Here is a 986-nt window from a genome sequence, read left to right on the forward strand (position 1 = left end):
TCCTCGGCCAATCACTTTGAGTGACTCAAAGTCCTCTAATCCAAGACGCGTTCGTTTGAGACGAAGAAACTCAGTCTCTTTCCTAGCATGCTCAGACCGCCGGATACGCTTCTGCAGGACCAGAAAAAGTAGAATTTAAACCGACCGATCACATGAAATAAAATTCTGAACTTCTGTGTGTTTAAATATTTATAAAACCACCAGTATTTAGATCAAGACGTTTGTAATGTAAGCAGGGCATGGCTTTCAGAAAAAAATAGCAGTATTCCAGAAAAGCTCACCTCTTCATCACCTAGGCCCTCTTGATCCATGACCTTCTCCAGCTTCTGCTGTCTATAACAGATAAAGGATAACTTTTAGACATGTGATGAAACAAGCACCAAGAGACAGAATTGCTTCATCAGTCAAATGAAGTGTGTGGTCGTCTATTCTGACATCATTTCAAGAGGGACGGAAGAGACCATAATAAAGGGCACCTGGAATTTGGGAGGTTCTTAAAGAAGGATCTCGTCTCACCATATTCACCCAAACCTAAAGTATTTGAAGAATTACATGCATTTGTCCAAATGCTTAGTGATTCATTTAGACCTGCCGAACCTGTTCACTAGCGAAAGTTTCAAAACTACATAAGAGAGAAAGTATTGCAGAAGTCCTAAATATTTCTCACTTATTTCAACCAGTACGTGGGCTACAACTAATTTTCAATGGAAAAATGAAGTGTAAATGAAGTGAAAAAAAAGGTCTCTTGCTTTTTTGGTTCTCACCTCATTTCCCTTTCCTCATGCTGTGATATTAGGTTGCTATAAAAATTCTCCAGCGTTACTTTGGCCATGGTGACTCTTTCCTTAGTGTGGTTGCTCATCGAGGAGCAGGACATCTGACTTGTCATCGCCATGGTCAACTGGACAGAAAAACCATGTTGCATCAGAATGGGCAGAATTTGACATGTTTATAATTACAAGAAGATACAACGTAGAGTTCAGGTT

The 986-nt window shown here is 39.9% G+C and overlaps 1 protein-coding gene across 1 annotated transcript in view; it reads right to left on the reverse strand.

Moving 5' to 3' along the window:
• LOC107579080 (serine/threonine-protein kinase 38-like) overlaps positions 1-895 on the reverse strand; it is a gene marked incomplete at its 3' end in the record, with an annotated part of 5,307 nt that extends 4,412 nt beyond the window's left edge. The window contains exons 1-2 of the mRNA XM_016264955.1: positions 765-895; positions 282-333 (exon numbers count right to left, since the gene is read on the reverse strand). Coding sequence (XP_016120441.1) covers positions 282-333; positions 765-895 — 183 coding nt within the window. The remainder of the gene's footprint in view (positions 1-281; positions 334-764) is intronic.
• Between the last annotated feature and the right edge of the window lie 91 nt (positions 896-986).

This window comes from Sinocyclocheilus grahami, unplaced genomic scaffold (genome assembly GCF_001515645.1).
Source record: "Sinocyclocheilus grahami isolate Dianchi unplaced genomic scaffold, SAMN03320097.WGS_v1.1 scaffold14022.1, whole genome shotgun sequence".
NCBI lineage: Eukaryota > Metazoa > Chordata > Actinopteri > Cypriniformes > Cyprinidae > Sinocyclocheilus > Sinocyclocheilus grahami.